This window comes from Physeter macrocephalus, chromosome 1 (assembly GCF_002837175.3).
Source record: "Physeter macrocephalus isolate SW-GA chromosome 1, ASM283717v5, whole genome shotgun sequence".
In the NCBI taxonomy this organism is placed as follows: domain Eukaryota; kingdom Metazoa; phylum Chordata; class Mammalia; order Artiodactyla; family Physeteridae; genus Physeter; species Physeter macrocephalus.
This window is the reverse complement of record NC_041214.2, coordinates 75,930,551-75,945,563: the sequence shown is the minus strand read 5'-3', so window position 1 is coordinate 75,945,563 and position 15,013 is coordinate 75,930,551. Positions and strand designations below refer to the sequence as shown.

Sequence of the window (15,013 nt, the reverse complement as noted above, 5' to 3'; positions counted from 1 at the left end):
CCTGCGCATCCGGAGCCTGTGCTCCGCAACGGGAGAGGCCACAACAGTGACAGGCCCGTGTACCGCAAAAAAAAAAAAAAAAAAAAAAGATGACTGATATTTAACAAATAGTTTGAAAGACTCAGGTCTTCAAAATAGTTTGAAGACCTCAGGTCTATTAGTAAAACTACAGTTATCTAATTTCATTTCTGATTTATGTTATAAATATATATCCCATAAATATCATTTCTATTTATAGGATGGAAGTATTCAGATTGGCATTCCAGTCCCCAGATACTTGTCTTCAGTGAGCTCAGAAGGAACCCAAGGAGGTGCCATAGCTCCTATGACTGGAACTGTTGAAAAGGTAATGATGTGAACGTATGTAGAATGATGTACAATAAATCCTAATAAATGTCTTTGTTGAACTTTGTTGTATATATTCTTTTTCCCCCCTTCTCTAAATCTTGCTCATAGGAAAGCATCCATTTCAAGAAAACAAGAGGATCTATTATAGATTCAAGTTCTATATTACAGTGAAAATACCATTTACCTATTTTTTTTTTTTTTTTTATGGCTGTGTTGGGTCTTCGTTGCTGCACGCAGGCTTTCTCTAGTTGCGGCGAGCAGGGGCTACTCTTTGTTGTGGTGCACAGGCTTCTCATTGCAGTGGCTTCTCTTGTTACGGAGCACGGGCTCTAGGCGCGCGGGCTTCAGTAGTTGCAGCACATGGGCTCAGTAGTTGCAGCGTGCGAGCCCTAGAGCACACGGGCTTCACTAAATGATGCGCGCGGGCTCGGTAGTTGTGGCTCCCGGGCTCTAGAGCGCAGGCTCAGTAGTTGTGGAGCACAGGCTTAGTTGCTCTGCAGCATGTGGGATCTTCCCGGACCAGGGATCGAACCGTGTCCCCTGCATTGGCAGGTGGATTCTTAACCACTGCGCCACCAGGGAAGTCCCCAATTACCTAATTTATGATAAAGACTCTTCTTTGAAGTGGGAATTTCCATCAAAGTACAAATAATCAAGGTTGTCTTTATATGATTAAAATGGAACATTTTGGGCTTCCCTGGTGGCGCAGCGGTTGAGAGTCCGCCTGCCGATGCGGGGGACACGGGTTCGTGCCCCGGTCTGGGAAGATCCCACGTGCCGCGGAGCAGCTGGGCCCGTGAGCCATGGCCGCTGAGCCTGCGCACCCGGAGCCTGTGCTCCGCAGCGGGAGAGGCCATAACAGTGAGAGGCCCGCGTACTGCAAAAAAAAAAAAAAAAAAAAAAAGGAACATTCACCAAGCATTATCCAAAATTTGAAAGGTATTTGTGAAGAACAATGTGGTTTGGTGTTGAATGCTGCATATATTCAGAGTTGAGATCCATACTGTTATAACTTCCAATGGTGGAAGATCAGTAGTCTCCTTTTATATACTTACATATAGTAGAGTCCCCTTAAATGCATTTAAGTCATAAAAATTCAACTGTATGTTCTTGGTACCCATAAATAAAAGAAGAAAACAACTATTTAAATAGTGTGAGTGATTTCACCTACCATTCCTGTCTGGAAATGTTTGCCCCAGAAGGGCAGCAGACTTGAGGGACTTGGACCTGCCTTTTGCTCATTCAGTCTCATTTCCCACAGGCCTCTTGTAATATGGGCATCCCTACTCGGGGTGTACTTTTTTTTTTAAATTTATTTATTTACTTATTTATGGCTGTGTTGGGTCTTCGTTTCTGTGCGAGAGCTTTCTCTAGTTGCGGCAAGCGGGGGCCACGCTTCATCGCGGTGCGCGGGCCTCTCACTATCGCGGCCTCTCGTTGCGGAGCACAGGTTCCAGATGCTCAGGCTCAGTAATTGTGACTCGTGGGCCCAGTTGCTCCGCGGCATGTGGGATCTTCCCAGACCAGGGCTCGAACCCGTGTCCCCTGCATTGGCAGGCAGATTCTCAACCACTGCGCCACCAGGGAAGCCCCTCAGGGTGTACTTTTAAACAGGCACTTTTTTCCCCCATAACTGACCTAAACCCAGATCACTGATTTCGTTGAATGCTACTAAAGTTATCACCCAGCATTGGGTGATTATGGGGCTCTCAGACATGTTTCTCATTTTTCACAGTTTTGACTGTACACATTGACTTTAGAACCTAACTCTACTGTATGATGTTTCTGAAAACTACTTGATAACCATGTTAACCAAGAAGACAGTAAAACCATGTGGGATATATGAGTTCATTTATACTTGAAAAAAGGAAAATAGAGATATTTTTCTGTGTTGCCAGTAAGTTTAATTCTTTCACATGAAGATTGTCTATGCATTTACTACACAAGGCCCTAAAGACTTGAAACACTATCCTAAACAACCTAAAAACTAGAAAACCAGGCAAGACCCTCCACCCTGCCTATCGTGAAAACATTTAAGTGTAGTACAGGCATACAACAGAGAGATTGCAGGTTTGGTTCCAGACCACCACAGTACAGCAGGTCACATGAATTTCTTGGTTTCCCAGTGCATATAAAAGTTATGTTTATACTACACTGTAGCCTGTTAAGTGTGCAATAGCAGTATGTCTTTAAAAAAATGTACATACCTTGGGCTTCCCTGGTGGCGCAGTGGTTGAGAGTCTACCTGCCGATGCAGGGGACACGGATTTGTGCCCCGGTCCGGGAAGATCCCACGTGCTGCGGAGCGGCTGGGCCCGTGAGCCATGGCTGCTGAGCCTGTGCTCCGCAACGGGAGAGGCCACAGCAGTGAGAGGCCTGCGTACCGCAAAAAAAAAAAAAAAAAAAAAAAATATGTACATACCTTGATTAAAAAATACTTAGATATATGTATAACTAACAACATTGTAATCAACTATACTCCAATATAAAATAAAAATTTTAAAAAAACTGTATTGCTAAAAAATGCTAACCATCATCAGAACCTTCAGTGAGTCATAATCTTTTTACTGGTAGAGGGTTTGAAATTTTGCAAGAATTACCAAAATGTGACACAGGCACAAAGTGAGCAAATGCTGTTGGAAAAATGGCGCCCATAGACTTGCTTGATGAAGAGTTGCCACAAACCTTCAATTTCTTAAAAAGAATTTAAAAAGCAATATCTGTGAGGCACAATAAAAGGGTGAAGAGCAATAAAACGAGGTGTGCCTGTAGTCAGTCCTTCCCTGTTGGTGATATGTCTTGTCTGTATATTCATGAAAACACAAAAGGATCTTGAAATACATTAAGTGTATTCATCTGATTCAAGGAAAACTCAACGGGTTGGGGGGCAGGGGTGGGTAGCTAAGGAGTGCCCGCCACTGACAACAGTGCCCACAATGCCAGACTGACCTATGGGTCTCTGATTTGTGCCAGTATGTTTGTCTTGGCGGACAAGACAACCACATAGACACATAGTTCTGCTGTGTATGTTTATATACCAACTCTGTGGACCACAAAGGACCTCTGTGTTTTTAAATATTAACCTGTCACTCTGACTCTCTAGGTGTTTGTGAAAGCTGGAGATGAAGTAAAAGCTGGAGATTCTTTGATGGTTATGATCGCCATGAAGATGGAGGTAAGTGAAATCAAGGGTTCACTTGCCAAATAAACTTTGGGAGCTATCAGTCCCAATCATTCTTTTGTATTATTTTGTAAATTAAGACCATTTTAAATATTAAGAACCATGGATTGATGAAGCATTAACTGCAGGAAACAAAACCAAACCATCCTTCTCTTACATTTGCATTTTAATTTTGTGAGGTCTGCCTGTCATTTGTGATTCTGAAATTATCAATAGCTTAGATTCAGGCAGTAACCCAACAGAATATTAGCTACTGGTATTTTCTAAGGCCATACCTAGGATGCCAAATATCAGGTATCAAAGTGAAAACCTCAGTCAAGTTAAATTAGCTGTTTAGGTTTTTAGATGGTTAGAAATTGTAGGCCATTGGTTCTGAGCCCTGGTCACAAATTGCACCTGGGAAGCTTTTTGCAAAAGTACCTCCCAGACCAGTTGAACTGAGATTTCCTGTAGGGGAGCCCAAGGATCAGTAGTTTTTAAAAGCTTCCCAGGTGAGAGTCTACTGTGAAGCTTGAGCTGAGAATTACTAGCTAATGCAGAGCTTCCCAATTATTGACCAGGTGCATCAAGGTAGTGATTCCTCTCAATCCCCAAGCGCACCATAAAACTGTTATTATTTTCTCTGTGTGCTGTGATATGAGACAGGTCGGGAAGCACTGATACATGACAAAACATCAAAATAATTGGCTTCATTTTTCACTTTTCGTGTTTCTTGGTGTGTGCTCAACCCTCATTAGCATCACAGCCATTGTTTGTCATGCCTTTTGTCTTTGCAGCATACCATAAAGGCTCCAAAGGATGGCACTATCAAGAAAGTGTTCTACAAAGAAGGTTCTCAGGCCAACAGACACTCTCCTTTAGTCGAGTTTGAGGAGGAAGAATCTGACAAAAGGGAAGCAGAATAAACTCCATTAAATAAGCGGCCAATTAAGCAGCCTCTTAAGTGTAGTATCTCTACACCAAAATGGGAAAGTGCCTCCCTGCTTTTCTCGGGGTCTGATGACCAGCACTTTTACTAAATGATTGTATGATTGGGCTTAAAACCGTTTCGTGGGCTTCCCTGGGGGCGCAGTGGTTGAGAGTCCGCCTGCCGATGCGGGGGACACGGGTTCGTGCCCCGGTCCGGGAAGATCCCACATGCCGCGGTGGCGGGGCTGGGCCCGTGAGCCATGGTCGCTGGGCCTGCGCGTCCGGAGCCTGTGCTCCGCAACGGGAGAGGCCACAGCAGTGAGAGGCGCGCGTACCGCAAATTTAAAAAAAAAAAAAAAAAAAAAAAACCGTTTCATATTTAAGAATCATGTACTTGGGTCACAAATACAATAAATTATCTCAAAATATTTCATACTAATAAAATTAAATTATACTTTTTTATTGGGAGACAATATAGTTTGTTTCTGCCTCAAATATTATACAATGTAGTGTTATTAGGAAGGTGAGCAGCAACTTGATCAAAGGAGAACAACTGAAAGAGAAAAGGTCATTTAACTAAATGAATTATTTCCTAGTCACAGTCAGGACGAAAATGGACAGTAACATATTTCAGAGACAGATGCCATAGCACTAAACCTAAGAGTTTTTTGCCAAAGAGTAACTTCTTAGGTAGTTTAAACTCATGGATGCTATTTGTTTCTTGTTTTTGTGATTGGAAAGTTTCTATCTAGACTGCCTCTGCCTTTATTGTACTTTCTAAGCTTATATAAATATATATATATATATATACACACTTATGCTTTTGTGTATATGTATTTTATACACCTACATATTATATATTTAAACTGTATGCTAGAACATATTTTTTCTAGAAACGCACTTTCAGCCCCCTGCATTTTCAGGTATCCACTGAAGTGTTAAATATTGGTTGAACTGAGTTCTTACTGCACACATGAGATTATGTTAAATGTTGTAGAGAATACAAAGAAATTTAAAAATAAGGTCTCTGTACTTTTAAGATACTTATGATTTAATTGGGAAAATAAGACATAATCATGTCGAAAGTTATGTGGGAAAACAATCAAATCCAGAATTAAGCAATTCCATTGTCCAGAGAGTGGTGAGAAAGGTACCAAATACTAAATTTGGAAACGCTGAGTTCTCAAGTAAATCTGATCACACAGTTTAGTTAGAATGTCCACTTTTCCAACAAGGCAGCATGAAACCTAGCACACTAGGACGTGGATGGGGGTGAAGGCTGATGGCATATGACTGGGGCAGGACATGTCTTCTAGGAGCTGGGGGGAAGAGAGTCCTGTGGGCAGGTGAACTCAGGGTAGGTTTCATTAGGAAGGAGAACCCAAGGGCAGTAGCAGGGGCGCAGGGGGGTTGCAGACTAGAAAGGAAGGAGCTGTTGAAAATGAGTAAGTTGTGTTCTATATCTGGGAGCAGATCTGCCTGATTGGAGTGGGAGGTACTTGGGGGTTAGGGAGGGACAATAAGAGAAAAGGTATGAAATTTAGGTTGGGACCAGATTTTAACTGGCATGGAATGGCAGGTTTGGATTTTATCTTGCAAGTTGTGGTTACACTCAATTATTTTTCAACAGGGAAAGCAGTGATTTTGAAAACAATTATCTGGCTGTTAGTGCCCCTTTAAAAACAACTTTGACATATTTCACAAGGTTGAACATTTGTATACCCTATGACCTAACATCCCAGTTCAGAAATGCACAAATGCACTTGTGCACCAAGAATGTTGATAGCCACATTACCCATAATAGCAAAGCACTGGAAACAATCCGAGTTGGTTGGCAGGAGAAGGAGTAAATAACTGTGGTATGGCACACAGTGGAATACTATGTAACAGCAAACTAAACAAGTTAAGAGCATTAACATGGATGAATCTTGGATTCATAATAGTGAAATAGCATGTACCAGGAGATATACACAGTATGGTACTATCTTTACAGTCTTCCAAAATCAACAAAATCAACTATATTCATATATGTAAAATAAAGCTATATTCTTTCTTTTTTTTTTATTGCGGTATGGTTGTTTTACAATACGGTGTCAGTTTCAGGTGTACAGCAAAGTGATTCACTTATATATCCTTTTTCAGATTCTTTTCCATTATTGGTTATTACAAGATATTGAATATAGTTCCCTATGCTACACAGTAATTCCTTGTTGCTATTTTATGCATAGTAGTTTGTATCTGTTAATCCCATACTCCTAATTTACCCCTACCCCCTCCCTCTCCCCTTTAATAAAACTACATTCTTTAAAAAGTAGAATAAAAAATTTAAAATTAAAGACAATGATTAGCTCCAGGTATTAAGCAAGGGGTTGACATGCGTGAAGCATGTACAGGTAGATGCAAGTTACCATTAATGTTCTAGTTGTGGGGCTGAGTGTTTGGTTGGTTATATTTATTATACAATTATGTTACAAAACTAACATGTTACATATGATTCAAATAATGTTTTAGAAAATTTCATCTGGCAGTAACTTGCAAGTTGGATGGAGGAGGAGAAGACTAGAGGCTTGAAAACCAGTTAGGAAGAGGTGCTTACAGATAGATATTTAGGCATGAGGTAGTAAAGGAAGAGGCCATCTAAACCAGTACTTTTTTTTTTTCTTTTTGGCCACGCCACGAGGCCCTCGGCAATGAAAGCACGGAGTCGTAACCACTGGACCGCCAGGGAATTCCCTAAACCAGTGCTTTTAACTATAGTTTTAGCAGCACAGTCTTCTGCCCTGCCCAAACAAACCTTCCTCTGTTGACAAGAGGAAAAAGCAAAGGTGCTCTGGTGGAAATTTGGGGTTGCTGTATGCCCCCTTTCATATCCTTCAGGGGAACAAGATAGTTATTCTCTATTTCATTGTTAAGGGGCTATGCAGATCACAGGTAATAATGTGTAGAGAAGGAATTTGAAGCCAGCCATCCCAATTACCCACATATTGGCGAAATTCTTTGAGATCATCGCTGTGGTACTGTGTGAGCAGAGTTCCCTTGCACATGACTGCATCTGTTTCTTCTAAAACATTCAGGGCATTTGCTGTATACCAGGGCCTCTGGAAACAAAGATGGTAAGAAATGGTTTTTGCCCTTGCCTCAATTAAAGGGAAAGAGGGTACAGCTGTATAGAATAAAGCACTGTAATTGATGGTAAGTAGTATAATATGCTTGGGCACCAGGTGCCACAGAGGGGCTCAAATGAGTGGAGTAATAAATTCTACTTTGGGTCAGGAAGCTGAGGGAGCGCAGTGACATTTGAACTGGGCTTTGGAGGAGAGCCATTGCCAGAGGGAGAAAGAAGGTAAGACCAGGCCATTGCAGGGAGAGGGACTAGCAGGGCTAATAATAACAGTGAGGTGTGAAAATGCACACTGTTTGGGGCACAGAGGGATCCAGCAGAGGCTGGACCACGGAGCGTGGCCCAGCAGGGCTGGGACCTGGCTGCCTAGCCAGGGAAGGACTTTATTCTGGGGGCAGTTGGGAGCCCTGCAGATTTTCAAACAGACAGGTTTTTCAAAGTTATTTCTGTCCACAGTCTGGAATACAGATTGGGAAGTGGAGGGAGGCTGGAGACAGTGTGTCCAAAAGAGGCACCAAATATGGAAGCCTGGCCTGGGTGGTCCAGGTCCAGAAGACAGACCTCGGTATACATCTCCTTGGCTTTAAAGTAGCTCTTCTTTTGGATAAGATCCATTTATAAGCATGGATCAAAACCTGAGCCATATTGTTGGAAGAAAGTCGTTTGTTACCTTATCTTTGACAATAGCATTCTGGATACAGTGTGTTTAGGTCTGTAATAACCAACAAAATCTAAGAGCCCTGATGGTTGCTTTTTAGTCATTGAGGAAGCCACATAGCATTGTAGACAAAACAGCTTTGGAATTACAATTCTTGCATGCAGATCTGAGCCTTGCCACTTACTATAGCGTCTTGGGCACGTCCTTTACTTCCTCTGAGCTCTATCTGTGAACGAGGGTAGTAGCACTACCTCACAGAGTTGTTGTGAAGATTAAATGAGAAAATACAGAGGCTGACTTTAGCACTGTGCTTGAAACATCATTTATACTCACCTGGTAGTTATTAATTTCTTAACTTCAGTTATTGCTTGAGAGCAATTGAGAAACTGCTCTAAATTAAGCCCAGCTGATCATCCTTGCCAGCCAAATTCCCAGGTCTCATGGTGGTGAAAAATCCTGCCTGGTCATGTATCACCCTGTCCCCTCTCTTCACTCCCTCCCTCAGCTCTAGCCTGCTCCAAGGCCAGCCAGGCACCTGTCCACCACAGGCAGACTGTGGTGCTGCTAGGGGAAGCCTCCATCAGCCCCCCCGCCTCCACCCCTCCCTCCACCCCACTCCGTCAGCCACAGTCAGCTGCCAGACTGGCATGTTCCAGAGCCTGCCTGCTAATGGGACAGAAGCACTCCCAGCAGCAGCTCGCCTCTTGCGCAAAGGCTGGGCCTGGGCTTGCTCCATCTTCCACATCAGTTGTCACACACGTGTGTAGCTGGTACTTGGAGGGGAGACCTTGGTATCTGGCTAAACCCTGTCTGGGTGGGCATTACCGTTCCGCTGGGCAGCATTGTAGGGAAGTCTCTTACTTAGCTCAACTATCTCTTTTTTTCTCCTGTGACTGGCTTCTCTTGCACATGTGCCATTCTTAACTCTCCAGTAGTTCTCTTAGGAATATTGGACGTTGGAATGTGCATCTGTATTCTGCCTACACATGGCACTTCTGCTGTTGTCGTTAAAATATCTACAGTGTTGATAGTAATACTTTGCACTTCTGTTGCACCTTTCATCAGAGGATCTCAAAAAGCACTCCTAGATATTCACACTAAGCTTCAGAATACTCAGGAAGAGGAAAATGTGATTTTAAACTATGTGGTGAGAGGGGAGGAGATGGATGTCCCCAAATGCTTTGCTCCAAGCCCAGAGCACGGAGTCTTGGGTCATTAGTCCCTTCCTGCTAATGACACACTGCTCCCTGAGGGCTGGCCCCAGGGAGTTGCAGCCGTGGGGTTAGCAGTTCTTCTCCACCAGACTCTGAGTGTAGGGCGTCCGAGGAAGCCCTGCCCGCGGCTCTCTCGAAGTCTCCAGCTGGGTAGGAGCAGTCTTGCCTACCCACCCCCACTGCCTGTGAGTAACCCTGGGGACACCGTTTCTTCTGGACCACAGGGGGTGCCTAGGCCGCTAGCAGATCATAGCCCTGATACCAGTGATGACCCTGTCACCCTGACATTTGTCTCCCATCTGCTGGATCCTAGGAATCAGAATGTCTTTGTGCCTCTAACTGGCTCAGTCTCCCGCAGTGAGTTGCCCTCCCCTTAAACCTCCAAGCACAGCCTGGATGTAACTCCCTCCCTCCTAAGATGGCTAACATTCTCTGTTCATACCACCGCCAGTTAGTATTTTGCTAAACACTTTGATGAGATTTGAAATAACTCTCATTCCAAATACACCACTCCCACCCCACAAAAAATTTTTTAAAAACGCTAACAACAACAACAAAGAAAGGTAACTTGGGACTTCTCTGTGTTCCCAATTATTCTTACTCCTTTCTCATTACCACCTATATTATAAAAGCACATGGTTTTCTCCATTCCTGAAAGCAGGCTTCACGTTCATTATAATGCAGACCCGCACCCGGCGCCTAAGTTGGTTCCCCTGTTACCCATCTGGCCCCACGCGGAGCTTCGCTTTTTGATGTGCCCGTCTAAACAGACTTCTCATCCTCAGTTGCCCTAGACCTTCCCTGCTCCTCTCACAGGCCTGACCCATCACACACCTTAACACTGGAGTCATTCCACCCTAATACAACACATCAAATAATTATTGAAGAGCTCATACACGCAAGATAAGCCATAGATCTTTAGTTCCTTAGCCACGTAAATATTATTAGTCTCTTCTTAAATAAGTATTAATTTTGGAATAGGTAATATATTCCCATGGTTCAAAATCCAAAAATGTATATTAAAAGATACACAGTGAAAATCTCCCTCACACCCACACAGCCCCCTCACCCCTGCCAGTAGTTAACTCCTATTTTTTTTTTTTTTTTGGCTGCACTGCATGGCTTGCGGGGCCTTACCCGCGCCCTGGGCGGTGAAAGCGTGGAGTTCTAACCATTGGACCACCAGGGAATTCCCTATTTGACCACTATTGTTTGTTGTGTATCTTTCTGTTACCCGAAAACTGAGTTCGCCTCGGTGGGCCAAAAGATACAACCAAGCCAAAGATTGGGAGAAGGAAGGGTTAATTACTTGCAGCAGGTAAGGAGAACACCGGGATCTTTCCCAAAGCAGTGTCTCCCCAAACAGCAAAACTGGGGACCTTTTAAGCTAAGGGTACGTGCATATTCATAAAGGGGCTTGGGTGGTGAATGCTATTCATGAAGGGGCTGGAGTGGATGAGAATTCAGTGTAGAACTGGAGCAAAGGTTGGCAGAGTCCAAGCTTTAGTTGATTGAAGTCACGAGGGTCAGAAAAGGTCAACATCATCATTCCCCAAATTCTGACCAGTCTGGGATCTCAGCTTATAGTTACCACCTGTGTGGGGATCTGAGTTCCTGCAAACAACTCGGATATGTATCAGATTGTTAGGTATATCCCTTGAAGAGCACTCTGTTGACTATTGTTTCTTGACTGCTTTTCCTTTGTTTCTCCCTTCTACAGTAAAAGTCAAGTTCTGCACTTTGCTTTTTTATTTAATAATGTATGTTAGAGATCCTTCCATAACAATATATAGGGAGTTTCCTTATTCTGTTTCACAGCTGCATGGTATTCCATTTGTTCCACCAAATGGATATAATTTATTCAATCAGACCCTTATTGGTAGATATCTAGACTGTTTTTAACATTTTGGTATTATAAAAAAATGCTGCAGTGAATAACTTGACAATACCTTATTTTGCACATACTCAGTTATATCTATTAGGATAAATTCATAGAAGTGAATTGCTGGGTCAAAGACCAATTATAAAGTATTGAAAAATTAAGCTAAGCCGCTGACCGAACCTGCTGCTGTCTTGCTACTGCTTTGGCTTCCCAGCTCCCCCCGGATGGAGAGGGCGGCCCAGCCGTGGATGGTCAGCTTCTACCTCTTGCTGCCCATCCCTGGCCCCAACCAGCACAGAGCAGATGGCGGCAGCAGGTGAAGAGGAAGATGGCGGGACGGCTGCTGGCCTGTGTGGGGGACTGTGACACGGGGTATACAAAACTAGGATATGCTGGAAATATGGAACCACAGTTTATCATCCCTTCCCGTATTGCTATTAAGGAGTCAGCAAAAGTGGGTGATCAAGCTCAGAGGAGGGTGATGAAAGGTGTTGATGACCTAGACTTCTTCACTGGTGATGAAGCAATAGAAAAATCTACATATGCAACAAAGTGGCCAATCCGCCACGGTATAGTTGAAGACCGGGACTTGATGGAAAGGTTTATGGAGCAAGTGATCTTTAAATATTTAAGGGCGGAACCTGAAGACCATTATTTTCTTTTGACTGAACCTCCACTGAATACTCCAGAAAACAGGGAATATACTGCTGAAATGATGTTTGAGTCCTTCAATGTTCCAGGCTTGTACATTGCTGTACAGGCTGTTCTTGCCTTAGCTGCATCCTGGACTGCCAGACAAGTAGGAGAACGGACGTTGACCAGTACAGTAATAGACAGTGGAGATGGTGTCACTCGTGTCATCCCTGTGGCTGAAGGGTATGTGATTGACAGCTGTATTAAGCACATTCCAATCGCAGGACGAGATATAACGTATTTTATTCAGCAATTGCTGAGAGACCGAGAAGTAGGAATTCCTCCAGAGCAATCCTTGGAAACTGCTAAGGCAGTAAAGGAGCGCTAGTTATGTCTGCCCAGATTTAGTAAAAGAATTTAACAAGTATGATACAGATGGATCAAAGTGGATTAAACAGTATACTGGAATCAATGCTATCTCAAAGAAAGAATTTTCCACTGATGTTGAATATGAGATTCTTGGGACCTGAAATTTTTTTCATCCAGAGTTTGCTAATCCAGACTTTACTCAGCCTATCTCAGAAGCTGTAGATGAAGTAATTCAGAATTGTCCTATTGATGTCAGACATCCTCTCTACAAGAATATTGTCCTCTCTGGATGTTCAACCATGTTCAGGGACTTCAGACGTCACTTGCAAAGAGATTTGAAAAGAACTGTAGATGCCAGGCTGAAATTAAGTGAAAATTGAGTGGTGGTAGATTGAAGCCAAAACCTACTGATGGACAAGTCATTACATACCACATGCAGCGATATGCAGTTTGGTTTGGAGGATCCGTGCTGGCTTCCACACCTGAGTTCTACAAAGTATGCCACACCAAAAAGGATTATGAAGAAATTGGACCTGGCATTTGTTGTCACAATCCAGTGTTTGGAGTCATGTCATAAAATTGGCTTCATAGTTATTGGGGTTAGGGAGGTGGGGAAGAAATAGTCTTTCTGATTACCTGTTTTGTCTGGATGGCTGGTTTTGAGGTTTTCAACCTGACTTGAAATAATAAGACCAAACATAATTATACAGAATATTTTAATAAGTATATCAACATGCGAATGTAGAGGAGAGCCAAAATGATTAAGTGATTTTCTTTAGATTGAATATTTGAATCTTAATGTGCAACAAAAAGAAGTGTGTTTTAGTTCTTTCTGTGCCCTGATATTTTGTATATTATTGAATTATCCAAGATTTGATGGGATTTATCGGTATGTAGATAGCTCTATAATGCTTGAATTGTACACTCTGAAGTGTGCAATGCAAGAGCTTGTTTATATTTCATACTTTTTATACTTTGAGGAAAAAAAGTCAAAGAAAAACTAGTATTTGAGGGAAAAAAAGTGACCAAGTAAAGGATAAATACAAAAAATAGCCTATGAGACTTGGCTTACACACACACTCATGGGATTCCAGTTACTATGAAGTGCTTCCATACCCTGTGCCCCCCAATGGTTTTCTTTGCAAGTGCTTTTGGAACTAAGAAGCTAGTATCTTGGATTAACTGATGCCTGCTAGTGCTTTCTGATTCCCCGCATTCTGTTTCTCGCTTTAAAGGAACAGTAAAGACAAGACTGTTGGACCAGTATTGCAGTTCTGCAGTGTCATTTCTTATTTTAAAATGAATAATTTTATTACCCAAATTGGTATATTTAAAGCCTAACACCATTCTAATAAAGGCACAAATTTCTTTTTTTTAATTAATTAATTAATTAATTTATCTATTTTTGGCTGAGTTGGGTCTGTTGCTGCGCACGGGCTCTCTCTAGTTGCGGCAAGTAGGGGCTACTCTTCGTTGCGGTGCGCGGGCTTCTCATTGCGGTGACTTCTCTTGTTGCGGGGCACGGGCTCTAGGCATGCGGGCTTCAGTAGTTGTGGTTCGCGGGCTCTAGAGCGCAGGCTCAGTAGTTGTGGCTCACGGGCTTAGTTGCTCTGCAGCATGTGGGATCTTCCCGGACCAGGGCTCGAACCCATGTCCCCTGCATTGGCAGGCGGATTCTTAACCACTGCGCCATCAGGGAAGCCCACAAATTTCTTTTCAATACTTGTTTCAAGCTCTTTAATCTCTTTATAAGTTAACTAATAAATCTATTTTCTTCAAACCTCTGCAGTGGTTCTCTAAAAATCACAACAGTTGGTTAGCAAGCTGACTTTTTTATGTGCTCTAAACAAATAATTGTGAACTTTTAATATGTTGAGTGCTTTCATTTTGATAACTGGATCTCCATTTGATATTTTCATTTGTATAACTCATTTGCAGTCTGAAAATTTTTTTACTGCCAGTCCCTGACATATCATGGAAAGTTAATTTTCGTTGCATTTTAAAATATCTGGATCATAAAGAACAAGTGATGAAAATAAGTTAAAACTGAAAAAAAAATTAAGCTAAAACCACCAGTATTTGAAGGTATTATTACTGTGCCCACAGTAACAACTCACCTTTATAAAGCATTTTATGATGTACTGACATTTTATCACCAAGAGAGGTATCAACACTGCTATCCTCATAGAAATTTGAAGGAACTGAAATTATGAGAAACTTCAAAATGATCATACTTTGCATGGTTACTGGGACCAAAACTGAAACCAAGGCTTTTCTTTCCAAAATTCTCTGCTTTCTAACTATATAATGCTGTCTCCTGAAGTAGCCAGGCCGGGGCAGGGGTAGGGGTATGGGGGGGGTGTGAAGGAGGCAATTTTATTCATCCACAACTTATGTTCCCCTCTTGTTACCGCACCAAACTGGGGTCTGCTTGTGCATTTGCAGTAAAGCCAATCTACTGATACCAGGTTGTGGTGAAGGAATGCGCAGCATTTATTGTAAAGTTGCCAATATAAGGAGAATGGGTGGCTTGTGCTCTAAAGCCCCAAACTCCCTGAAAGTTATCAGCAAAGCGTTGTTTTTTTTTTTTTTTTTTTTTGCTGTACACGGGCCTCTCACTGCCGCGGCCTCTCCCGTCATGGAGCACAGGCTCCGGGCGCGCAGGCTCAGCGGCCATGGCTCACAGGCCCAGCCACTC

At 42.7% G+C, this 15,013-nt stretch overlaps 1 protein-coding gene and 1 pseudogene across 2 annotated transcripts in view; both read left to right on the top strand.

The window, feature by feature from the left end:
• The window catches only part of MCCC1 (methylcrotonyl-CoA carboxylase subunit 1), a 62,981-nt gene extending 57,593 nt beyond the window's left edge, over positions 1 to 5,388 (top strand). Inside the window, exons 16-18 of one of the 2 annotated variants that reach the window (XM_028491541.2) lie at positions 239 to 346; positions 3,452 to 3,523; positions 4,306 to 5,388. In XM_028491541.2, the coding sequence (XP_028347342.1) occupies positions 239 to 346; positions 3,452 to 3,523; positions 4,306 to 4,434 (309 nt within the window). In that variant the 3' untranslated portion in view covers positions 4,435 to 5,388. The remainder of the gene's footprint in view (positions 1 to 238; positions 347 to 3,451; positions 3,524 to 4,305) is intronic. The other variant, XM_024124369.3, reaches the window with a different exon arrangement.
• A 6,067-nt stretch (positions 5,389 to 11,455) lies between these two features.
• On the top strand, positions 11,456 to 13,082 carry LOC102979051 (actin-related protein 3-like; annotated as a pseudogene).
• The last annotated feature ends 1,931 nt before the right edge of the window (positions 13,083 to 15,013 follow it).